This window comes from Propithecus coquereli, unplaced genomic scaffold (genome assembly GCF_000956105.1).
Source record: "Propithecus coquereli isolate 6110/MARCELLA unplaced genomic scaffold, Pcoq_1.0 Scaffold63, whole genome shotgun sequence".
In the NCBI taxonomy this organism is placed as follows: Eukaryota; Metazoa; Chordata; class Mammalia; order Primates; family Indriidae; genus Propithecus; species Propithecus coquereli.
The window spans coordinates 6,171,932-6,197,469 of record NW_012152285.1 but is presented as its reverse complement, the minus strand read 5'-3'; the positions used below and the strand labels follow the sequence as shown (position 1 = coordinate 6,197,469).

At 39.7% G+C, this 25,538-nt stretch overlaps 1 protein-coding gene across 3 annotated transcripts in view; it reads left to right on the top strand.

The window, feature by feature from the left end:
• Nucleotides 1-23,547, top strand: part of HTR7 (5-hydroxytryptamine (serotonin) receptor 7, adenylate cyclase-coupled) — an 88,711-nt gene extending 65,164 nt beyond the window's left edge. Inside the window, exons 2-4 of one of the 3 annotated variants that reach the window (XR_001138115.1) lie at nt 13,644-14,399; nt 20,686-20,789; nt 21,858-23,547. Coding sequence is in view for 2 of the 3 variants with exons in the window: in XM_012659692.1 (XP_012515146.1) it covers nt 13,644-14,399; nt 21,858-21,900 (799 nt within the window). In the remaining variant the exon portion in view is untranslated. Of the gene's footprint in view, nt 1-13,643; nt 14,405-20,685; nt 20,790-21,857 lie in introns of all 3 variants that reach the window. The other 2 variants (XM_012659692.1, XM_012659693.1) reach the window with 2 other exon arrangements.
• Nucleotides 23,548-25,538: the final 1,991 nt, after the last annotated feature.

Below are 25,538 nucleotides of genomic sequence, written 5' to 3'. Positions count from 1 at the left end.
CCTCAAACATCTACACTGTGAAACTACTTTGTGTTGTGTGTAGGCTATAAGCACCCTCTCTTTTACTTCATTTGTCGGATGCTGTGTATTACATATATGTTACAGTCCTCTTACTCTCCTATTGGATCTACTCAGGTTGCAGCATTATTTGCCAGTATCTTTTTAAAAAATGGGGTTCTGAGGGAAGGAAGCCAGCTATATTTTTTGCGTGTCTCTTAGGTGGTTGGCGTGGGATTGAAAGCCTTACGTACATTTAATCACTGCAGTGACCCTGTGAGATAGGTGTTCTTTTCTGCTTCTTACATGTGAGGCAACGAAAGCTTAGGATGGCTGAGTGTCTTTTTCAGAGTACTTTAGCTAGTAAGAAGAGCAGAGGTGGAATTTAAACCAGGTCTGCCTGATGCAAGGTTTAAGCTGTTTTCATTATATCCTAATGTTGAATATTGTGTAGCCAGTATGTGGAGATGGCATTTCTCTAATGCAGCTTAAGATAAAGAAATAGATGAAGGTAATGTCACAGAAGTTAAGAGTGGAGAACATTTCAAGAGAGGCTGGGAAGTCTGCAATCACATTTCAGGGGGAAGAGAAATTGAGAATTATCAGAAATGAGAAAAAAAAACAATTAGAATTGGCAAAGGAGGGGGTGCCTTTTTAGAATAAACTGATGTAGAGCGATGAGGGTAAAAGCCAGATACTGGGAGAATCAGAAGGAAGAGGGTGGGTAGAAATGAAAGCAGCTGAGGTAGACGATGTGTTCAATAAATTCGGAGTAAAAAGGAATAAGCACAGTGGAGGATTAAATGGAATATAATCTGTACTCGTAACATACACACATGCACACATGCATACGTTTATATCTGTAGGTAAAAGAGAATAAACCTGTAAACCTGAGAAGTTAAAGAGAGAGAGAAAGGGAAGTGATTTAGAAGCCAGACCCTAGAGGAGGGAAGAAAGTACCTGTGGGTACAAAGTCAGTGCTCTTTGACTATGCCCCTTGTAGGGGCAGAGTTTGGGGTTCTGTTGACTAAGACTTGGGTAGGAAAGTCCTGCTTGAGATAACGGGATTTTCAAGTTAAAGAGACAAGCCAATTTCAAATTTGTAGGGAAAAGCTAAGCTCTAAATGCCTACCCTGGAAGGGAGCAATGAAAGGACTTTGAGGTTGAGGTAACAATGCAAATCTGTGTTGCAGGTTGCCCCCAATCTCACCCTGAAATCTCTATTTCCCTTCCCTGCCTTGTTTTTCTTCATTGAACTTACAATTATCTGATCTACTAAATATATTTATTCTTTTATCATGCATCTCTCTGCTCCATCCCCAATTGTAAGCTTCATGTATTTATGGCTGTTTTGTTTGTTACCGTACCCTCGGTCCTTAAGACAGTGCTTGGTATATTCTGAATACTCAGGGCGTGTTTTTAGAGAGAGGAGATGAATCAGTCAATCAAGATGGGGTCAAAGTAAAAGTGGGCAAGGAGTGAACTTGGGGTTGCTTCAAGCACTAGCGAGAATTTGTGGCTCTCTTTTAGGGGCTGCAGGTGCTACATGAAAGAAGGGCTGGACAGACATTCCTAGTAATGAGGTGAAATGCTTGCCAGCAAATCCAATTTCTAAGACCCTGTGTAGGTTAGGAGAATACGGCATTGCTATGCTGTTTTGGTTATCTATTGTTGCATAATAAACCACCCTGTAACTTTGTTTTTATTTATTGTTGCACCTAATTCTGTGGGTCAGGGATTTGGGCAGGGCTCATGTGGGAGAGTCTTCCATGCCAGGTGGCATCATGTAGGATTATTCACTTGGCTGCTCTCAGCTGGTGTCTGGGCTGGCCCAGAAGATGCTTCACTCATGTCCGGCTCCTCAGTGCTTCTCCAAGTGAGACTGTCCTTCCTGACATGGTTGGCTTGGGCTTCCTCACAGAATGACAGACTTCTTACCTGTCACCTGGCTTCCCAGAGGGAATTTTCCCAGCAGTGAAGGCAGAAGCTGAGGATCTCTTAAGGCTCAGCCTCAGAAGTCATGCAGCATCACTTCCTGTACTCTCTCTACTGGTAAAGACAAGTCACAAGACCAGCCCAGAATAAAGGGGAGCGGAATCATTTACCTGTCAAACAGAGGGTGGCAGAGAATATATGGCCATACTTAGTCTACTACAGCTGATTAGGAGATTATATACCATTAGGATGCACAGAACTGGCTTTCTCCCAAGGTTTACTTCACAATCCAAGAAGTTAATGAGAATTTATGGTGCAAAGATAATTTGCAGAAATTTCTGAGAAATTGAATATGTCAGCTAATTTCATACTTACCAAGTTTATTAAGAGATTTATAAAGAAGGACCAATTGGCAAGTGAATGAAATTACTGGCTGTCTGCTCAGTGGGGCATTGGCTGGATTTCACAGGTGGGAGAGGTCACTGTCTGAGCTCCCTGGTTGGGTGGAGGCTGTGGGTAAAGCCTTTTTTAAAATTTTAATTTTGGCCCAACTGAGGAGTATGACCTGTGCTTCATCCAACCAGGAAGCCTGGCCAGTGACCCTGCCTGACCATGGAGCCCACCCAAGGCCCTGTCCAATTGCTGAGCACAGCCTTTGGGCCCTGCCTGAATGCAGAGTCAGCCAGCATCCCTTCCAGATAAGAGAGCCCAGCCAGCAGAGCCACCCAACCTCAGAGCACCGGCAAAGGCCCCATTCAACTAGAGATCCCAACAGCAAGCTCCACCTGCCTGCAAATGCTACCAGCTGCCCTATCTAGAACCATAGGCTGGACCGACTGGTAAAGTTTTTTTCCTGCCAAAGTGCACCTGTAAAGGGTAGAAGATGTGACTGTAGACTTTTTGTATACAGTGGAAGTTAAGTTGTTATCAGCTTAAAATAAGATGTTATAACTATAAGGTATTTTATGTAACCCTCATGGTAATCACAGAGGAAAAATAGGTAGCAGATACACGAAAGATGAAAGAATGAAAGCATACTACTACAAGAAATCTTCCAGTCACAAAGGAAGACAGCAAGAGAGAAAGAATGAAACAAGGGACTAGAAAACAGTCAGAAAACAATTAACAAAATGGCAGTAGTAAATCCTTACCTATCAACATTCACTTTAAGTGTATATAGATTAAATTCTCCAGTCAAAAGACAGAGTGGCTGGATGGATTAAAAGAAAAACAACAGCCAATGAATGATATGCTGCCTACAGGAGACTCATTTTAGCTTTGAGGACACAGAAAGACTGAAAGTGAAGAGATGGAAAAAGATATTTCATGAAAATGGTAATGAAAAGGGGGTGGGGGTGGCTACACTTATATCAGACAAAATAGAACTTAAGTCAAAAAACAGTCACAAGAGACAAAGAAGGTCGATATATAATGGATAAAGGGGTCAGTAATCAGGAAGACATAACAATTATAAATATTTATATACTCAACATTGGAGCATCTAAATATATAAAGGAAATACTAACAGAACTGAAGAGAGAAATAAATAGCAATACAATAATAGTAGGGGACTTCAATACTCTACTCTCAACAATGGATAGATCATCCATACAGAATATCAGTAAGGGAACAGTGGATTTGAACAAAACTGTAGACCAAATGGACCTACCAGACATACATATATAGAACATTCTACCCAACAGGAGCAGAATACACATTCTTCTCAAGTACACCACAGAACATTTTCTAGAATAGATCATATATTAGGCCACAAAACATGTCTTAACAAATTCAAGAAGATTAAAATCATATCAAGTATCTTTTCTGACTACAATGATATAAAACTATAAATCAATCACAGGAAGAAAATTGGAAAATTCACAAATATGTAGAAATTAAACAACATGTTCCTGAACAACCAATGGGTCAGAGAAGAAATGAAAAATCAAAAAATATCCTGAGACAAATGAAAATGGAAACACAACATGCCAAAACTTATAAGATACAGTGAAAGCACTTCTAAAAGGAAAGTTTATAGCAATAAACATCTACATTAAGAAAAAAAGAGCTCAAGGAAGTAGAAATAGAAGAACAAACTAATCCCAGAGTCAGCAGAAAGAAAGAGATAATAAAGATCAGAGCAAAAATAAGTGAAATAGAGACTAGACAAACAGTAGTAAAGAGCAATAAAACAGTTGGTTTTTGGAAAAGATAAACAAAATCAATAAACCATTAGCTCGACTGACTAAAAAATAAGAGATGACTTAAATAAATAACGAAGAATTAAGGGCAATTCCTCTGTAACTCTGAAAAACTGAACAGGAGGGAACACTTCCAAACTCATTTTACTAGGCTAGTGTTACCTTGATACCATAGTCAGACAAGGACACTATAAGAGAAGAAAATTATAGGCCAATATCCCCGATGAAAAATAGATGCACAAATCCTCAACAAAATACTAGCAAATGGTGGTTCAACATTCGCAAATCAATAAATGTGATACACCACAGTAACAGAAGGAAGGATAAAAATAATATCATCAAATCAATAGATGTAGAAAAAGGCATTTGATAAAATTCAACATCCTTTCATGATAAAAACTCTCAACAAATGGGGTATGGAAGGGAATGGACCTCCACATAATAACAGCCATATGTGACAAGCCCAGAGCTGACATTGTAATTTGGTGTAAAGCTGAAAACTTTTTCTCTAAGATTGAGAACAAGAGAAAGTTGCCCACTCTCACCGGTTCTATTCAGCATAGTACTGGAAGTCTATTAATCGCTCGAATAAATTTTTCCACGTGCATTGTTTACGATTACCTCAAGCCTTCACACCATTGGCTTGCTTTTCAGGTGTGTCTGCTTCTAATCCCAGCTACTTCTGATTCATCCATTAGATCTGCACTAGTGGTCGCAATTTACTTCCTTAACTCAACAGTCTCTTGTTCTATCTCGTTCTGTCGTTTTAACATCTTTGAGCCTCTGCTTTAGTGATTACATATATTTGTTAAGATCAATTACAGTGAACTGTATTTGTAAGAAAATGAGGTTGTGTTTTTTACTTGACTTGGTTCTTCACCAGCCTGAGGAATGAATGCTCCGTGTTCTCTTTTTTTCTTTCATGGTTGTTATTATTGGAGCATGTTTGTGTAGTAGTTGTAACAGGTTTTTTTTTCCATCTTGCTCATTCTTAACATGGGTTGTTTATTTAAATCTTCATGTTTGTTCTCACACGGTGTGGTTGAATTCTCTTTGATATTCCACCTTACTTGATATCAGTTATTTCTTTCCCTTTAGGCTATATTCAGTGTATCTACTTTTCTGTAGCCTGAAGGTGTAGGGTTGGGGGAAGGGAAGGGAGTAGACTCCACTGCAGCTGAGTGAAGTCCATTAGGGAGGACTGTTCTTTTTCTCTGAATTCTCATCAAATGGCGTGGACCAGAGCACATTCCTCTAAACTAAGGATTTACTCATCTTCTGGAGCTTGTTGTATCCCCAGTTCAGCTCAGTGTCCTGAAAGATAACAAACTCTGGTGGCCCTTCTTAACTCTGCTAAAATGGCATGATGGGGCTTTTGCTCTTGATGGCTTCTCACGGCTCTTCCTTAGGCTGGCTTCGCACCCACTCAATTTGCTTCTCCCCAAATATGAGGGTATTAATTGGAATTTTAAGGATTTTACTCACCCCCTTTCTTCAGTACTGCTTCTACAGGGTGGGATGGGTTAGAAGTCACTTAGTACCATCATGAAACAGAATATTTTCTTTTTTTTTCCTGCCTCTAACCTTTTAAAGTTTATAGCTAAGATTTTATGCCATTTCTTTGTTTTATTATTGCTGGTAAATTTTTGGCTCGCTCGTTGCCTTTCCATTTAATTTTTTTCTCTGAGGAATAAAAGGCCAAATTCTTTGGGAAAATTCAGAGTTTATTGTAAGTACAGATAGAACTGAAGTGACATCAAGTATAATTCAGGGGTCACTATTAACCTCCCACACTATTCATTTTCATGACTTTCTGTAATTATCTAAAAATCCATTTTTAGTTTTTCATAGATATAGGTAGACAAAAAACTGAGTTGACAGTAAGAGAAACATTGAATGACAGAAAAATACAGCAGAAAATAATTGCCTTATGATAGAGTACAGACAAGATTAGTCTTATTGGAAGCCTTGTCTCAACTTGAATAGGTAGTAAGTAGATCTTTAATTAGCTCCCTTGGTGGAAGATTGTATCCCGAGCTTCTGTTACCACATAGGACCCGTGGTAGGCAGCATTCTAACATGGTGCCCAAGAGTGTCCTTTCCTGGTGTGTGTGCTCTATGTAATTCCTTTCCCTTGAATGTTGGTGGGCCTGATATAATCAGGTGAACCCTTTTAAAAGAGAATCTAAAGATCAAAGAGATTCAGAGCTGCAGTAGTTGCTCTCCTGCTGGCCTTGAAGATGCAATCTCCTTGAGTTCTACAGCTACCAGGAGATGAATGTGGCCAACAACTATGTGCACTTGGAAGAGGACTCAGAGCCTCATGACACCTCAGCCCCAGCCAACATCTTAATTTCAGCCTGGTGAGACCCTGAGTAAAGAATTCAGTTGAGCTGTGCTGAGACTTTTGACTTACAAAATGGTGAAATAATAAATTGGTGTTGTTTTAAGTCACCGTTGTGGTAATTAGTTATGTAGCAACAGTTAACTAATGTAGTATATGAATTTTTAAAAGTACTTTTAGACTCACATGATTTGCTTTCTTTTAATTCTGTTTCTTTCTCTAAAGGAAAACCCTCGTTTCTTGTTTTATAATAATATACTTTCTCAAAAAGGAGGCTTTTGTTATTGTTTCCAACTTGGTCAAATTTTGTTGCTCTTTGGATTTTTTTTCTCTCTTTTATCTACTTCTCTCTCTCAATATTGAGGTCAGAATGAGGAATTTAGGTTGTTTACTGTTCCTAACTATAATTGTAGCTGGAAACACTGATGAAAATGGAACTCCATTGTAATAATGATTTTAGAGAATAGGTCAACATCTAGATTAATGTCAAATGATAATACCAGTGTGTTTTTAAAAATTTACTTTTAATATTATAAAAATAAACTTATTTACATATGTCCAGAACACTGCACAGGTCATTTAATTTGTACAAAGTGAAAGTACCTATGTAACATACTCAGATAAAGAAATAGAACACCTGTAATCCTAGCACTCTGGGAGGCCGAGGCTGAAGGATTGCTTGAGCTCAGGAGTTCCAGACCAGTCTGAGCAAGAGCAAGAGCTGGTCTCTACTAAAAACAGAAAAAATTAGCGGGGAATGGTGGCATATGCCTATAGTCCCAGCTACATGGGAGGCTGAGGCAGGAGGATCACTTGAACCCAGGAGTTTGAGGTTGCTGTGAGCTAGGCTGATGCCACTGCACTCTAGCCTGGGCAACACAGTGAGACTCTGTCTCAAAAAACAAAACAAAACAAAACAAAACAATAGAGCATTTCCAGAACTCCAGATTTTCCTCATATATCCTCTTACTGATTAGGAACCCTTTTACCACCAAAGTAACTGACACTCTGGCTTCTGTCACCATGGGTTAGTCTTGCCTGGTTTTGAACAGTGTGTTCTCTTGTTTTTAGCTGCTTTAACTCAACATCATGTTGTCAGAATCATCCATGATGATGATTAAGCAGGAGTTGGTTAATTCTTGTTTTATGGAATTCCATTATATAAATATACCACAATTTATGTACCCATTCTACTATTGTAGAGTTGTACTCATTTTACTCTTGCAGAATAGGCTGGTTTCATTTGGGGCTACTACGAACATTCTTGTAAACGTATTTTGGTTAATATTTATTATACAATTAGAAAAATTGTTAGGTCATAGAGTATATATTATTCAGCTTTAGTACATATTAAAAATAGTTTTCTAAAGTTATTGCATCAATTTACTTTCCCATCAGTAGTGTATGAGAATTACATTTGCTCCATAACTTTATAGAACACTTGACATTATAGTTTTTATTATCATCATATTCTCTCATTATTTTAAATTTAACCATTCTGGTGGTTGTTAGTGGTATCTCATTGTGCTTTTAATTTGCATCTCCCTAATGACTTAGGATGTTGAGCACCTTTTCATATGTTTATTAAAGGTCAGCAATTTTCAAACATTGGGCCATGATCCATTATTGGGTTATGAAATCAATTAGTCCATCAAGACTAGCATTTAAAAGTCTAAAATAGAATAGTATAAAATAGAGAATAGTAAATAATGGTCATAATGGTAAGTATAGTTTGTGAACTTTTGTTTCAACTTTATAAATGTAAATACCTGTATATACACACATTGATTGCTTATATACATAAACAGATTCTTATTGTGAACTGTGGTCAAAAAGTTACAAAACCCTGTTGTGTATTATGCATTTAAAAAAAATCTACATATTGATTAAAACAAAAACCATGCCTTCCTCGTTTAGCATAGTACTGGCAGAGAGAACAGCTAATGAGAGAGAACCTAATAGCTGAAATAACGGAAACATGATTCATAATGATTTTGTTAGGGCCAAATTAGAAGCAAACCATTAGGATGAAATACATAAATATAAAGTAAAAGTAAAGCTCTCCATGTGGTAAGTGTAAAGTCCTTGTAACTGAATGGGGGAAGGCTACTTTGACAGCAGTGTGTGCAATAAAAACCTAGAGCAATCAATCCTAAATACAGAGTCTTGGATCTCCAAACCTCCTTGACAGAGAATAGTGACTTGGGAATCTGCATGTTTCAAAAGCTCCTTGGTGATTCTGATAATCTGGCAGTTTGGGAAACTGCTAATATTGGCTGGAGATTCTAGTGGAATTTACCTGCCATAAGGGAGGAAGTCTCCTAGAAGAGGTGTTAAGTGTGAGAACCTTTTTAAAGTTGAATTATCTAAAAAACACCGTATTTCAGAATAATTTTACCGAGTTTCTTTTACCCCCTAAATTATTATTCCATAGCAGTGAAACTTGGGAGAAGTCATTTAATTAAAGAACCATTATTACCATTTCTATACAGTTAGAATGGAAGACAGGCGGAAGAGTTAATTTGCTTGCAGTCTCTCCCTATGCAAATCATAACTCCCTAATCCTTTTTTCTCTGAACCTCCACTTCCATGGAACCCCTGATGTGAGTTGCATACATTTCTCAATTATATAATTCTTTGATGCCTTTGTCTCTGAGATTTACTGTATTTTAACATTTGTATGCATTTTAAAGTTAAATTTTGAAGGCTTTATAAGCACCCTGCTTTCTAATTAACAGTAAGCATAAAATCTTAGCGTGATAAAATATTAACTGTGCATATTAAGGAATATTCAGAATTGATCAAGTTTTTTTCTTTTTCTTTTTTTCTTTCTCTCTCTTGGAGGCAAGATTTATACTATACAAGGTTTGGGAGATTGAATGTATAATTTGGACAACTACTTCCCTGAATACCAATATTACTTTATATATTAATAGTAATTATAGGATTTTAAATGCTGATGAGTTCTTTTTCTTTGGTGTGAATTTATGAATGTAATAAAACACTTTTGACAAGCTAATCAAGTAAAACAATATAAGATTTAATTATCAGCTTTTTAAAGATTTTATGAACCAGATTCTCTCTATTGCCAGAATCACTTAGGTAATTCAGGAATCACAGAATCCTCTTAAATCTTTTGTTCGTAAAATAGTGAGATTTTTTTTTACATGCTTATTATAAAAAATCAAGCATAGGAAAGTACAAAGAAAATTTAAAGCCACTAATGTCTTTACAGCTCAGATAAAACTCAGATTGATAGTTTAGTGGATGTTCTTGTGGACATCTCAGTGTGTATGTATACACACGGGGATGGTTGGGATGGTTGTCTTTTTAATTGACCTGTAAGAGATCTGTGAATATTGGGATATTGTCATTCGGCTTCCAAGTTTGTTGTTTTAACTTTTAACTTTGCACATAGTGATTTTTAAATTAAACTAAATGTCATTTATTTATTTGATTTTGTTTATAAAATTTTTGTCACAAAAATTTATTGGTGTTTCATTTTATAGTTTCAAGCTTTTCTATTATAATTAAGAATGGCCTTTGATATCTCAGGATTACAGAAATACCTATATTTTCTCATAGTACCCTCAGGGCTTAATTTATTACATGATAATCTTTGCTCCATCTGGGATTTATGTTCAATAAGATGAAAGATAAGAAGGCAGTATTATTTTTACCCCAATTGCTAGCCAGCTGTCAGACTTCATGAATGTCCAATATTTTACTACTGATTTAAAATGACTTCTATTAAATTCCCTTATATATTTGAATCTATGTATGAGACCTATTCCATTCTATTGATCTATTTTTTGAATAATCATTATTGGACTTTAATTTCTGTGACTTTCTACTATTTTTTTTAAATAGGATAAGTGTCCCTTCATTATTCTTTTCCAGATTATCTGTCCATTTTTGCATATTGATTTGATGAACTTTAAAATCTTATGGTCAAATTAACAAAAGCCCTGCCAGTATATTCAGTTGAGGTTGTATAGTATTAATTCAGGGAAAATTGGTACTTTTATAATACTGGATTTTATTATTGAAGAAAAAAGTTTTTTTCTCATAGATTTAAGTATTCTTTTATTTATCTAAGTAGCATTTTGTATTTTCTTCATATGGGCCTTGGCTATTTTAAAAGATTTTTCCTAGATATTTTAAGTTTTTGGTTGGTGTTAATGGAATCATTTCCCCCCAAAATATTTTCTAATTGTTAATGGTTAAAATATAAGCTATTGACTTTTGTTTATTTATTTTCTATCCAGACACTTCGGTGGACCCTCTTTTTTTCTAGTTACCTTTCAGTTGATTTTTGCCTTCTGCAGTCCCTCCAAGTGGTACTCAGGAGACTAAAGAAATAAATGTAACTACCTTATTGTAGGATGCGACTTGAAACTATGAGAGAATGAAGCCCGAAATAGGGCAGAGTTTATGGAGTATAATTTGTACATCCACTGTAGACTGAATATGGGAAGGGCCAATTCTCATCATCAAAATATGTCAGATACTAGAGTGAGTAAACATACTGCTTTTATGAGATTATCTAATATTCTGATAGTATTAGAGTCCTTTGTTACTACATTAATTAATATCTCAGGATTAATCTTTGTGAATTCTGTATTATTTATGAAGGCAGGAGAAAGGCAGGATTTTGACTTGAGCTTGAAGGTGTGTAGTCCCTCGTTCCAGTAAGGAAAACGTAGAGAAATGGAAGGCAAAACTGGACTGACTTCCTCAAAATAGTTCACCAGGTTGTAAATTCCAGGCTTGCTAATTTTTATTATACCCCACAAATAAAATATAACTTCTTTTCTTGTGAATAATCGTCCTTCCAACACACACTTACTGATCCAACCATCTACCATATCAATAACACCCCCCCCCCAACTTCCAGTTATGGGTGAGATGGTCTGACAGTGCCATCTGGTGGCCACCTGAGGAACTGTGTGAGGAACCTCTCTACCTGTTGGCCTTGACTCCTTGGTGAGCCTGAGGTTCCAGCCTGAGTTGGTGTCTTGGATGCCAGATCCAGGCTTGGGAACAGGCAGTTTATGCTCGGGCTATTGACAAGGAGAAGGGAAATCAAAGTCCAAGTCCTGGGAAATGCTGCTGCGGGGAGCCAGGAAACAAGGAAGGAACCCAAAGGGCCACAGTCACAGGAGCTAGTAGAGAGCAAGGACTAGATCCAAAAAGAGAGATCTGCGAAGGACTTCCATCAGTGAACAATTTGAGAGGGCACCTGAAGCAAAGCAAAGAAGGGGGCCTTTTTTTTTTTAATAGAATTTCTACATTTAGCCTCTGGCAAGGAGCCCTTAATTTTGGGTGTGCATTCAGTTCTGACATCTTTCTACAGGATTTCCTCATTTTCCTTTTTTTAAGAAAGATTATTTTTTCCATTTTTTTTTTTGTTTGTTTGTTTGAAACTCAGGGAATTCCACATAAGGCAAACCCTATTTCATATTTTCCTTCTCTCTCTCTTCCTATCTCTTTCCCTCTTCCTTATTCCTCTCCCTCTGTTCTTTCTAGTTCCTTTTCTCTTTTCCCTCTTTGTTTTCAGCTCTTATTCTTGCATTCTCAGGAAAGCTTCCCTCTTTCTCTTCCTTAATTCTATTTGGGAGCCACATCAGAGTCCTAACTACAGCTGATAACCTAAGGATGGTGTTTGAGGGTCATCTTTACCAAGAAGGGAAGACAGAGGTTGTGAAGTGAAGAACCAGCGCCGCGAACACCTATGTCCTTGGAAGGGTTCAGAAGTCCGCTTAGTCTTCCCCTTTACCTCATGTGATTTCTCCATGTGCCTGCACTCAAGATTTTTGTCTCTTTTAGTCACTGCCATATCCCCAACATTTAGAGCAGTACCTGTCATATAGAAGGTGCTCCATTAGTATTTGTTGAAGAAATGAATAAGTATTTTGGATGAATAAACAAATCTGGCTTATTTCTTTTTACTGTATTTCAATTTTGTCTTGTAAGCATTGCAATGATGCTAATTTTCATCGTGAAAATATGATTTTGGACTTTTGTGGGATAATTTAGACATCAAGGGTATTTCTAGCAGAAATTATATTTTTAAGTTCTGACCTACCAACTGACCGACTTTCAAAAAATAACCTGTGGAGAAATTAGGGACTCTCTGTACCTTTCCTTTTCATGGTTCAATAGTGTGTCTTTTATATACATAAAGGAAGTAAAACAACAACAAAATGACCAGCTTTTTCCTGTCTCTGCTTCTCAAGCACTGTTTGCATCCTTCCTAAAATAGAAGCTAAGACTGTTAAATATAGAGGGAAACACAAATTTGAAAAGCTGAAAAATAATAAGCATTTGGCAAAACATCTTACTGTATACGTTTTCTCTGTTTGCAAATTCTCTTTTGCATTATAAAACTTTGATAACAGAGATGGAGAAATATTTATTTCCTATATAGAACTAAGCACAGAGAAAATGTTGGATTTGCCTAATATTTTTCAAAATTATGCCTTTTCTTGTGATGCTTCTCAGAAATGAAGGGGCAGGCTTTTTTATTTTATAGATTGTTCCTCTGACATTGCTGTTGTGTGAGAATTTTCTGGGTGAAAAAAATGATCACGTTCTACTTTCCATTTAGAACCTATAGGATTTCAAAACTAGCTCAAAAATCTCTGTGATCTTAAAGAAATGCTTTTACTACAGTGCAAAGGGGCAATGAAAATGAATTAAACTCTGGCTTCAATTAAGACAGCTGAGGAGATCTGTGGGTGTTTAATATCAGAGTGTGGTAGACCTTGGTTAATTTTCAAGGATGTGTCAGAACATCCCGTATCAGGCTTCCTGGCTGATTTTGATTTTGGTGGCTGTGGTCACGGGCAGGGCTGGGGGTAGGAGACAGGTTTTTAAACTTCAGTTTTTTGCCTACATGGATTGTGAGAAGCTACAAGGCATGCAAAAAGCGTGGACTAACTTTAGGGTCAGAGGACTGTCAAGCTGCATGGTGGACTGCGACAGCTGGAATAAAATAGGTAGCATCTTGGAGCCTTAGTTTACCTTTCTGGAGAGTGGGCATAATGATGGCTACCTAGAAGGGCTGTTGTGAGGATCAGCGGTGGTGCCTGGCTGGTGGTCCTTCCTCCGTTGAACGGTTATGATCACAGAGTTCACATGTTGTCCATCCATTTCTCTCCTAGGTACCTCGGGATCACGAGGCCCCTAACGTACCCTGTGCGGCAGAACGGGAAATGCATGGCCAAAATGATTCTCTCCGTCTGGCTGCTCTCCGCCTCCATCACTTTACCCCCACTCTTCGGCTGGGCTCAGAATGTAAACGACGACAAGGTGTGCTTGATCAGCCAGGACTTCGGCTACACGATTTACTCCACCGCCGTGGCGTTTTACATTCCCATGTCGGTGATGCTTTTCATGTACTACCAGATTTACAAGGCCGCCAGGAAGAGCGCAGCCAAACACAAGTTCCCCGGCTTCCCGCGCGTGCAGCCGGACAGCGTGGTGGCGCTCAACGGCATGGTGAAGCTGCAGAAGGAGGTGGAGGAGTGTGCAAACCTCTCGAGACTCCTCAAGCACGAGAGGAAAAACATCTCCATCTTTAAGAGGGAACAGAAGGCAGCCACCACGCTGGGCATCATCGTGGGCGCCTTCACCGTGTGCTGGCTGCCCTTCTTCCTCCTGTCCACAGCCAGGCCCTTCATCTGCGGCACCGCCTGCAGCTGCATCCCGCTGTGGGTGGAGAGGACATTTCTGTGGCTGGGCTATGCAAACTCTCTCATTAACCCTTTTATATATGCCTTCTTCAACCGGGACCTGAGGACCACCTACCGCAGCCTGCTGCAGTGCCAGTACCGGAACATCAACCGGAAGCTCTCGGCCGCAGGCATGCATGAGGCCCTGAAGCTTGCCGAGAGGCCGGAGCGACCCGAGATTGTGCTGTAAGGTCATTTATCACTATTTTCCTTTTATCTCCCCACCCCCACCCCTTTTATGCAGCTTCTTCTTGCAACACATCACAGAAAGCTTCCTGATTCAGTAGCTAGCTTGTTTTCTACTCAGCTGTCAGATTTGAATTCTTAATAGTGTAGACTCCAGTCTGTCACCCAATACAATTCCAAAGGCCAAAGATAGGTACTTATTTGGATTGGAAGATGAGACCGATTTGCTGATGAATTGCGATTCTTGTGATTGATGACAAGGAAGGTGATACTGTCCATTCTTTCTGCATAAATGGAATCAAATTATGTCCTTATACCTGAATTCCTGTAATATCATTTTAGTTGCTATTATTCCTCCCTCTTCTGCTGACCTCATCCTTCACTGGTAAATTCTTCTTTTGAGGAACGAAGCAACAATGATCTTTCCACTACGCAGTTACAGTCACATGGGCCGAAAGGAAGCAGCCCGGACAAAAGGAGAGTGGTTGGTGTGGGCAGATGCCAGGATGGGGCAAGGGTGTGAAAGCCACAGGAAGCGCTGCCAGCCCCCTTGGCCATCTCGGCAGCTGAATACTGGTAGAGTCGTTGAGTTTGTCCCGGAGGGCCGACTAACTTTCCAGAAGCAGTTACAGCGGGGGTTAGGATCTGAAAAAGAATTGCCAAGGGCAGATGGTGAAAAGGAAATGGAAGTTTCTCCAGTAAGCCCCACGTTAACAGATTGGCATTGTAAAGAAGGAAGGACACTGTATAGTAGTTAGAGCCGTCAGCAGGTCAAATGAAGACTTTGTTTCACATTTAAAATGGAAGAGATTCCTTCATGTTTAAAAGCCAACCAAGGGAAAAGAAACTTGGAATGGGAAGTTGGAAGGTGCTGGTGAGACAGTGAGCAGATTAGTGTTGTACATGAAGGAGGAGGTGTTCCTCTTCACTGAGCCTAGCAGGAAGGATCGACCAGAGAACCAGGGGCCACTAGCTGAGAGGGACCTTCCCAGTCATCTTGTACAACCCCTTCCTTTGACGGAAGAAGTGACTGAGACTTGGAGAATGAGATGCCCCACACTTAGCTGGTGTCACAGGTAAGTCTAGATCACACATCATCTGAATCCTAGTGCAGCACATTTTCGTATACTGGACTGCCTTTTCTTACAACTCAAAGTTGGAAGACGACACCTGTGCTATTTCTTGAGCTGGGTGTACTTTCATTAATTAATTAATTTTTACTTCTATTATATACACTTTTTTGTGCTTATTAAATTGTTCACAATATAAAAAGTAGCATTTATGAAAAAAAGAATACAATTTCAGGTTCTAGAGCATGTACTACGAGCAAACCCAGGCATCCTTCTAGGCCTATGAGATTCTACTGAATTGACCACTAGGGTTTGTTCACCCAATTATGATTTCCTTCAGAAGAGGAGCTGTGTATTAGTCAGATTTCTTTTTGTGGAATCTAGTACAGTGACTGGCACATAATAGATGATAAATAAAAATAATAACTTCTAACAATTAATGAACACCTACTGCTACGTCCTATACATCATGCTACCTGCAGAATTGGTCCTTCTAGCATCCCCAGTTTTCAGAAGAACAACTTGAGGCTGAGGAACATAGAGTCACTGACCTAAGGTCACATGGGCCCCTAGGTGGTAGATGTGGTATGGATCACACCAGTGTGGATGTTCTGACCCATTATGCAACACTACTTGTCAAATGGTTTAGTGTCTAAGCAGTGAAGAGCCACTGAATGTTTTTGAGCTGGGGATTATAGCCATCAGCTCTCTAAGAAGACAAGTAGAATGACCTGTTACTCTAAGTAAGTTAGGTTTATTAGACTTACTGCATTATGGAAGGACATCTAGACAGAGTCTGGTTTCTTAGATGAAGGAAGTAGGCAAGAATATTGATAGAGTTTTAGGGCTTTGGCTGAGTGCTTTGACGTGGAGAACTGGTGAGGACTCTGTGGAGTTTCTGACACAATAGCTTTGGATTAGTGGGTTCAGCTAGATGAGAGCTTTGAAGCAAGTATTTACAAGCAAACTATTAGTCTTGTTAAGTCAGCACTTTTAGTTGGTGTATAGCCTTATCTTCTGGAAACAACTATTTGCTGGAACAAGTAGCAAGGTTATTTTGTCTGGCCCCAGGATTGTCTAGCATAGGAAAAGGAAAGCATGTTGGTTTCAGTTCTCAGGAGGAGCACGCTGAGGGATGTGTTTGAGGAAGGTCTCTCTGGCAATAGGGAGAAGGGCACACAGAGTGAAAGATGAGTGGCAGGGGGTCCAGTTAAGCAGCTGATATATAAATTAGGAAAGAACAGATAAAATCGTGAACTAGAAAATGCCAGTGTGTTTGCATGCCTCCTACACAGTCAAAGCACTTGAGAATAATTTTATTGATTATTTTAGCTAGTAATTCACAGATAATTCAGATCAATCACAAAATGATAATTTTAAAAAATGTAACATAAACAGGTTTCCCAATTTAAAACAATAAAAATCCACATTTGCTGAGGATTCACTGTCAGGCATTATGCTGAGCAGTCTGTGAATTTTATCACTTAATCCTCAAAACTTTATGAGAGGTTGGTTTTCTCCACCTGCATTCCAAAAATAACACAACAAGGGCTTGGAGAGGTCAAATAATTTCCTCACAGTCATACAGATAGATGAGGGTGGTAGAACTGGATTTGAGCCCAGGAAGTCTGTGTTCAAAGTGCTTTTAACTTCTATGAAACTGTGCCTTTTATAAAAATAAATCAGCTAATATAAAGTCCAAGGATATTTGCCTTTGTATCTTTAGCTAGCATGGAGGCTTGGGTTTTGTTTTCCTCTTAGTCTAAGACAGGGGTTAGCAAACTTTTACTGAGAGGGGCCAAATAGTAAATATTTTAAGCTGCACTAGCCATATGGTCTCTATCAAAACTTCTCATCTCTGCCTTTGTCATCAACACGAGTAAACAAATGGACATGGCTATGTACCAATAAAACTTTATTTACAAAAGGAGGCTGCCAGCTGGATTTGGCCCACAGGCTTTAGTCTGCTGTCCTCTCTTTACATCTCTCACAGTTTGAATTTATAATTACAGAATATTCAAATCATTTAGGAGGACTGGCCTAAAAATATCTATGAACTTTAGGAAATTTCTGGTGATAGAGCTATTCTGTGGCTGCCATGCATTGAGGAGGATACAGAAAGTATACATCTTTCTTGTTTTGTGTGTGTATTTCTATTAGACACACCATACATGAATACAGGCATATGCTGCTATGGTCTGAATGTTTGTCTCCCCCCACCCCTACCCCCCAAATTCATTTGTTGAAACCTAATTCCCAATGCAATAGTATTAAAATGTGGATCCTTTAGGAGATGATTAGGCCATGAGGGTGGAGCCCTCACAAATGGGATTAGTGCCCTTATAGAAGAGGCCCGAAGGAGCTTGTTTACTCCTCCTGCCAGGTGAGGACACTGCTAGAAGGTACCATTTGTGAAGCAGAGAGCAAGCCCTCACCAGACACCAGGTCTGCTGGTGCCTTGATCTTGGACTTCCCAGCCTCTAGAACTATAAGAAATAAATTTCTGTTATTCATAAACTACCCAGTTTATGGTATCTTGTTACAGCAGCCTGAATAGGCTAAGACATATGCACATTCATCCTTTTTTGTAATAAGGAAAGGTGGAAACAGGAAAAGCTACAAGATTTGAAGGAAAGGAAAATAACTCAGAGCTTACACTAACCTTGATCAGAGAAGACATTCTGGTCCTTCAGAAGGCATGGTGCCAGGATACGGGCTCGAATATGTCTGTGAAGGTGGTCCAAATATTTATAGCTAAAGGAGAGCAGAAATGATATTCCAGGTGAAGGGGGCATTTTTTGCCTGGTTGAAGCTAAACATTAGGTTGAGGGAACTGTTAGATCAGACTAGAAAAGATGAAGTAGACTGAGATGAAATTATGAAGGATCTTCTATGCCAGCTCCAAGAATTTGGACTTTAGTGTAGGCAAGTGGTTCATAACCAGGAGTAATTTTGCCCTCCCCCTGCAACTGGAGACATTTGGCAATGTCTGGAGACATTTTTGGTTGTCACAGGTCAGGGGTTAGGGAGGGTGGTACTGGCATCTACTGGGTAGAGGCCAGGGTTACTGCTAAACATCCTACAATGCACAGGACAGCCTCCACAACAAAGAATTGCCTAGCCAATGATGCTAAAGTTGGAAAATTCTGGTGCAAACAGTAGTAAGCCATCAATGAATCTGCAAGTAGGGGAATGGAGTCATCAAAGTGGCAACAACTGAGTCATGGCACGGTGTGGGGTGAGTCAGAAAGATGTAAAAAGTCTCTTCATTGGCTTGTTTCTCCCAGAGACTTGAGGGCCTACTATGGAGAAGGCCTGGTGCCAGGCATGGTCGGGGTAGAAAGATTAGTAAGTGACAGTCATGGCTCTGGAAGCTCTGAATCTGGCGGGCTGGGGTGGCTGCAGAGGTGGTGTGATGGCTAGTGAAAGACTCGTAACCAGAATAATAACCCACACAGTCCGTACTCTGCATGGTTGCATTCGCATCGACACTAGGTGGATAACCCCAAACAACTCATAACTCTGTGGAATATGGATGACAGAGCCAGTCTCTGGAGTCTCAGGAAGAATGACAAATGGGATCCAATTCACAGCCTCTTAGAATCCTTTGCTCCCCTTGCCTCTCCTCTGCCTCTCACCCTAGAGACTCTGGGCTCCTCCCTCTAATTTCTCCAGCTCCTTCCCTGGCTGCTTGGGTTCTAGTCCCTTACTTTTCCTGCTTACTCTGCCTTCTTGGCTCTATTTTTTCTCCTACATAATAGTTTCTTCCTTTCCTTTGTAAACTGTCTACTAGACTATGTGTTGCTGCTCCCAGATATTTACCCATTTCTTCCGTTTTCTCAATCAGCCTAACCAGAGCCTCAGAAGTCCAGCATGCACTTGAGAACTTTCCTTGGGGTAATGGAGTGAATAGAGGGAAAAAGGCTGTGAATACTTTTGCACTGGTAATTTTAGTTTACTACTATCAATCCTTTTCACAAGTATTCAAAGATTGGTAATACTGTACAAAACCAAATGTGATAATGTGATATAATCAGGGATTCTTTTTTTTTCTTTTTAATTTGATGACTTTACTTGTGGATTTGCTTTGAATTGCCATAAATCGCTTTTAAGTATCATGTTTTGATGAAGTTTGTTCTTTGACACTATTTATAAACAATATTGAAAAGCAGTGTCTAAAAAATACCTCCATATAAAAGAATGTCATGATCTTGTTTTGAAGTAGCTCTTCCTTTTCCTTTCTTTTTTTTTTTCTTCTTGGTAATTATATTGTCTTTCTCTTCAAAGAGCCTCTTACAAGCCCTGTTAATTGTAGTGGTTCTTAGCAGTTACTTGAGGCAGAGTAACTTTGGGTTTCTGCCATGAATTCTGCTAATATACTGCTTCAGGGTTTGTGCTGAAACTTTGGAGTTCAGGGTGATTCTACCCTTTCTTTATGGAAACCAGTAATTAAAAAATAAGATAATATGAAATGAGTCCCAGAGGAAATTGGGAAGAAACATCGAGGCTCCTAAAACCCCAGGTATTTGTGATGGGGTATTGCCTTAAAGTCAGGATCAAACAAAAAATTTGCTATTATTTTGTGGACTTTTTCCCCCACGATAGTATTTTCCTCATAATTAACTAGCTGCAATTCAGCATTTTGTTTTTATTAAATCATCAACTAGTAATAGCTTATTTGTTCCATGCTTTGCAATTTCCTACATTTTAACTTTGTAACATCTCTTTAAAGTAGAAAAGGCAGGTGATTGCCCTCTCTTGCTTTTTAGAATATATATGTTTTTTTTTTCTTAGTAGTGAATAAATACACATAGCGCAATATAAAACCAAGCAGTAGAGAGGGGTATAGAAGAAAAATAAGCTGGGGGCAGAATTCTTAAGAAGAAAATGTCCGTAGTGGAATCCAAGAAGGAGGGATAGTTGAGGTGGGTTGAAGAAAGACTGGAAATTTAACAAGAAGGGCCAGTAGAGGTGGAGGTGGGGTGGGGGCTGCTGCAAGCAGCGGGAACAGCATGGACAGAGGGGTGCAGACATGGATGCAGGTGGACAAGGAGCTGGAGCATGTCTTCAGCAACACTGGGAAGCTGGGTGGCCTGGGGTCAGCGTGGAGGGCCAGGTGGGCAGGGCTTGGGGAGGGAGATGAAGGCTTTTGAGCAGGAGTGAGACCAGGGCTTCATAATAAGGGAAGTGGGATGGTTTAGGAGACTGACGTAAAGGTGAGGCCTGCATGAGGAGGGTGATGTCAAGACCAGAAACGAGGCCCAGGGTATCTGAGATGTTTGGGCGTTGGAATCCCCAGACCGTCACAACTGGCTAGCAGGCGGCTGGTGAGGAGAGGGAGACGTCGCAGATGGTGCTGCAGCCTGGAGGAGTTCGGTACAAGAACTGGTGCGAGGAGAGCAGTGCTGAGCCGCAGAGAAAGTGTGGTCTCTCCTCTGTGCTGAACAGGCAGAGGCCCTGGGCTTGGGATCAGTGGAGTACAGTTGGGGACACCGCCCATTTCCAGTTTCCATTCCTAGACACCCAGGAGCCTAGAGTGCTGGGTCTGGGCTGAAGTGTGGCACTTGTCCTCAGGTGCCGTTCTGTGAGGCTGAGGGGCAAAGCCAGGGACCATGTTGCCTGGGAAATCCACCAATTGAGTCACCTGTCTGGAAGGGCCAGACTGAGATTGGGTTGTCAGAGGAGGAGGAACAGGACCGATGCAGGACAGCCAAGTGAAGGGGGTGCTTTGGATGGGGCAGGGACGTGGAGACTGGATGTCCCAGGCCCTGGGAGCTCATAGACCTAGGTCTTAAGCACAGGTGTAGTGTAGTAAGTTGAGGCCTATGGCGCTACGGAGTTAGGGGCGTGTGGCTCTACACTAGGAGAAAGGGATTTTTTTCTCAGCCATTGGACAGTGGCTGACACTTCTCATGCTCATGACACACTTCTGTGAGTCTGAGAGGGAGGGAGTGAGGGAAGTGGGGTTTCCCGGTCTCTGCACACATAGCTTACTATACCTTCCTAGGTTTGAAGGGGAGAACACTTCTTATTGGTAGTCATTCTTCTTTTCAAGTAGGGCAAGTGCTGTAGTATTTTGCAAGGATTTTTGAGAGCAAATTCATTTTTGGCTATAGCTGTATTATAAACGTGATTTTCTAAATGGGTTGTTTGGGGCTGATTTGCAAATATATTAAGGCCTTAGCAACTTGCAGAAATTATGAAATTTATGAAAAGAGCCACAGAACTTTTTCTTTCCCTTTAAAGATGCTTGTAATCCCTTAGAAGCCACAAATGATTCAAATTACTGACTGCCATAAAAAATTAAATCCACCCACCACAAAATGAAACCTCACATTTACGGTTCTGCTAAATCATTTTCTTGTCTCTCTCTCTCTCTCTTTTATAGACAAAACTCTGACTACTGTAGAAAAAAAGGTCATGATTCATGATCGAAAGCGGAATAATGGAGAGGAAATAAACAAGGCAAAATAGAGGTGGAAACAGAACGAAGCCATTTGCGGAGACTGCAGACTGGAATGCGGCTTCTTTCTTGAGATGGCTAAACCCTGGCAAACAGTGTGATCTGTTGTACAAAGTATCTTACAGGGGAGATCGTGACCTCTCCTTTTTCCTGTGGATCAGTGCTAGTGTGTGTTCTCGGTTTAAGACAGCCAGATCATCTCAGCAGTAAGCACATTAACAGAACTGGGTTCCAGAAAGGAAGCAGTTTCTGGTGCTTTGCATATGTCCAAATCCACACAAGTGGGAGAAAGTTCCGATGCACACTTCCCATGCTTCCGAGTTTAGGCATTGTGGTGACTATTCAGGAATCATTCATGAGACAGAATGTATTTTCTTGTATGACAGAAGGGTTTTTCCAAGCAAACTGCGGTAAGCATAGTGTTGAATATGTTGCATGTCCGTGTTAGAAAACAGAATCCAGTCATCAGCTAATACAAAAGATTTCCCAGAGCAGTGTTTGTTTCAAGCTTCTGTCAAATAGTTTGGCTTTTCTGCAGGGTCCCTGTGACTTCCCCTCCAGTGTACTTTCTCTGTTAACTCATTTATTGTTATGGTGTAACTCAGGAACAGATCTCAGGATGGAGAGAAGCATAAGAGTCAAGCTTTTTCTTGGGTCCTGAGAGGTGAGGGGGTTCCTCCTGTGAGGGTTTCTACCTGGATGAAGTGCCAGTGCTACATAACTGCATTGTAATTAACACGATCATTGGCATGTTGTTGAATCTCAGTTACATAATACAGGAGTGCAGCGGGCCCATGGACCAGTCCATAACCATGTGTTACGTGGAAGATGTGTGGGAATAATGGGTTTTACATGAACGGTTGTGATGTGTCTGGAGATGCAGCATAAACACGTTCGTTCTTGTTGAGCAGCATTGTATTAAATTGAATTGTGTGAATCCAAGGTCAGCTAGACCACTCTTGGGAAATGCTCCAGAATGCTATTCTGTTCCTTCTAGAGAATTCGTTGTTGTGTTCTCTGTATCTTAAATTAAATGTGTGCCTGGGCAATTCTGTCCCTTGACCTCCCCGTTCCCCATGGTAGACATTAAGGGAAGGGAAGGAAACAGAAAATGTCCCTTTGGGGATAGTATTTTTTTAAAAAATGGTACTATGTAATAAGTATGAGCTAAGGAGACAGAAAAGCACTAAATCAGAAGAGTACCTATACCTACAAGGGAAAAAATGAATGCAAGCCTTCATTCGATAGGAGAGAACTGAAAGAGAATATATTATTTTCCTACAAAAAAGAAAGCTGTCCTCTCACAGGACAAAGTGGAATTCCAGCGTGGACTATGGACTTCTTCCAACTTTCATTGACATTGCTTCTTACCAGACACGGGGAAGGGCTGCCTTTCCTGAAAGGGGAGGTGGGCACTGTCCTTTCAGACAAAGCTTGTACAAATTCCTGAACCGCAGATTTGCTAAAGTGACCGTATATACTTATATTCATAATTTAAATGATTATTTATGGTCAGATACATATTGTTAAACTTGAAAATGTTTTATTACATGACATCAAATAAAGTTTATTTGTAGCTGAAATAAAGCAACTTAAGTAAAGATTTTTAATTAAAGGTCTTATGTCATACATATTACTGTAGGCAGAATGGCAAAATGGCAAATTTCACATGTTGGCTGAAATCCTAACGGGTAGCAGACAGTTCTGTAATTAATTACATTTCACTGTGACGATTCATCCCCTTAGTAACTTTTTATTTTTTTAAACAGTGACTGTTCATTACTTGAGTTGATTAATGAGTATTGATTGGGCTCCTGCTATATTCAGCTCTGTAGGTGTTGAGGGCACAAAGATGAGCGCGATTCTCACTTGTGAGGAGTTTGCCATCAGGTATAAGGCAGACATATCGCAGATTGTCACAATTTAGTACAATAAGAGCTATAGGAGGTTACAGGGAGTAACATTTTTCTTTCCTGTAGTATAAGACAGGGAGTTACTGTCACTTGCATTGATTCAGGTTTCCAAATGTGTTTATTTAATTTTTTATTAGGACCTTTGTTATTTCAAATTGTCTCTTTATCCTGCCCGACTTGAATGCTTGGTTATTGAATTCTCTGCTTTGTTCTGGCTACAGTGGCTGGACTTCATGTGTACACTGTGCTTTAAATATATGGTAACCAAATAAAAGGGAAAGGTAGAAATTGAAAGGGAATGAGAAAAACAAACAATATTATGTCATGTATGACATAATTTGTCAGTGCCAAGGGTACCACTTTTATTTTAACTAAGAATTGGGAAAATCATTGAAATAAGCATCTTATATATATTATGACTATTCAGGAAAGAAGGACTATTATGACTAATCTTTCTTCTCACTCTAGGGTGTCAGCTGTCATCTTCTGGCAAGGCTGAATATTGGGAAACCATGCTTGGGAAGTAAAGTACTTGTAAGAGATAACTGAATTACTGTTGCCTTAGTGTTTAGTTTTATTCTAAAAATATTAAACAGGAGGCAGTCAGAATTCCTAGGTTTTCTAGAAACTGTTTCATAACTCAAAGCATTTACTGTGGTGTCATGTGCTTGAGATGCTTGTATATGTATTTGACGATCAGATTTTAATGCAGTTTCATTAGGTTCATTGAGTGTAGGCATGAGATCAACAATATGAATAGAAAATGCAGACAATTTTTCAAATAGTTATGCTAATATAATAATTGTCTGAATTGCCATCTGGAGATGGTGGGAATTTTCCTTTCAGCATTTTGATTGTTTGCTGAATTTTCAATTTAATGAATGTAAATGTTTATAAATCTTGAATTTTTTTAAAGCAGTCTATGTTCCTTCTCATCTCAGGACCTTCACACATGCTTTACCCCTCAGTTTGGACTATTCTTCCTGCTCTTCATTATTTATTTAAACTATGTCTTCATCATTGTCCAGTAATTCTTCAAAGGCAGGGACTGTGTCTGTTTTCCTCAACAGTGTACCCATTACTTAGCATCGTTCTGGGCATGTATTAATATGTATGGTAGGCATATCATAGCTTTGTTTTCATGAGAGGGAAGAAAGGAGAGAGGGACCAGAATTGACTGGCACCTTAATTGTTGTATGAGGAAATGGAGGAGACTTGGTATGCTCAAGTGGCATGCCCAGTGAGTAGGGGAGAAGGAGCTGGAATTAAGCTCTTCTGTGTGCACGTTATGGCAGGCCCTTCACTATATGGTGCTGCTTCTTTTGCATGAGTTAGTACTGCCAAGAGAGTGACCTTTTCTTAATTTTCTGCACTGGTGGAGCAGAACTGTGTATGTGCTATGGCCCATATGTTGAAACTTGTTTATCTACAGCTAGCCAGATGGTCTGTAACAGCACACAAAGAAGCCATTTGGAAACTTTCAGAGGGTCAGTGCATTCTGAAAACATTCGGAGTGATGCATGTTGTGATGTTTGCTTACTTACTCTAAGCTTGCAGTGAGGAACGCCTTGTTAGACGTTATGTGTAGAACATGCAGACTTTGAGAACCAACTCAGAGGTTCTAGTTCCCAGAGACAGAAGTTTATCTAATTGGATCACTCTTTAGACGTCTTTTGTTTACACATTCTCTAGA